The sequence below is a fragment of the Myotis brandtii genome, unplaced genomic scaffold, assembly GCF_000412655.1.
Source record: "Myotis brandtii unplaced genomic scaffold, ASM41265v1 scaffold573, whole genome shotgun sequence".
Classification (NCBI taxonomy): Eukaryota; Metazoa; Chordata; class Mammalia; order Chiroptera; family Vespertilionidae; genus Myotis; species Myotis brandtii.
This window is the reverse complement of record NW_005370145.1, coordinates 63,633-64,591: the sequence shown is the minus strand read 5'-3', so window position 1 is coordinate 64,591 and position 959 is coordinate 63,633. Positions and strand designations below refer to the sequence as shown.

At 47.5% G+C, this 959-nt stretch overlaps 1 protein-coding gene across 1 annotated transcript in view; it reads left to right on the top strand.

The window, feature by feature from the left end:
* The first annotated feature begins 503 nt into the window (after window positions 1–503).
* The window catches only part of LOC102262127 (coordinator of PRMT5 and differentiation stimulator), a 10,857-nt gene continuing 10,401 nt past the window's right edge, over window positions 504–959 (top strand). Inside the window, exon 1 of the mRNA XM_005878823.2 lies at window positions 504–518. Coding sequence (XP_005878885.2) covers window positions 504–518 — 15 coding nt within the window. The remainder of the gene's footprint in view (window positions 519–959) is intronic.

Genomic DNA, 959 nt, shown 5'->3' with positions numbered 1-959 from the left:
AAAATCAATAAAATATATATTTAAAAAAAAAGAATGTAGGGGACATGAGGTAGAAGAGGAATGTGCCTGTTCACTACCAATCACCCCAGTGCCAGGCTCTGGAATGTCCTCTGGGTTGGTAAGTACCTTTTGAAGGTGCTCCGCATAACTCTGTAGAACTCCCAGACCCAGAGGGCCCAGTCTCCTCTTTGACTGCCTTGAGTTTTCACTTCATCATGGAGAGGGAGAGGTGTGTTTCCGGGGACTGCATTCAGCTTGGAACAGGATCCTCACCGCCCATCTCAGGAAGTGGGCTCCCTGCCCTCCCCGTGGCTGAGGATCTGCTGGCTCCACCTCCCAGGTGCCTTTCACAAAAGCAACCCAGGCCAGGAAAACCAGTGAGGCCACTTTTCTAGGGTGTATTTGGCAGGACCTTAAACTTTCAAGGACTCCTGTGCCCCACCCAGGACAAACAGAGGGCATGACATATGCAAAAATTCAGGAGGGAGAATACACTGAAAGGCATGTCCATGGAGAGGGTGAGCACTGTGGCCGAGGGAAGGGTGTGGGAGAAAGGGGAGGGTAATGGAATGGAAAAGTATTCTGGGTCTACTTTTGGTTATGAAAGGCCTTATACCCGAAGAAGAGAAATTTGATTCTTTTCCTCCTGTAGGCAGTGGAGAGCCATCAAAGGTCATGCTGTATTTGTTAGGTTTACAGTTTCACTACTTAAGAAGGTGTTTTTTTCTTTAGCTGCAGATGCTTTTCAGCAGTTAGGAAACACTGCCATCATGTGGCTGCCAGAGTCCATTCATTGTCTTCACTAGCTGAGTTTAGACAGAGACCCCCCCAAAAGCTAGTAGCCATTGAAAGTCCTAGCAAAGGTCAGGGCTGTGCACCACCCAGTTAATCTAGGAACCACTCAGTTAATTTAGGTAATAATAGTTGAAGCATCCCCACCTTAGTTCCCTTAATTCCTT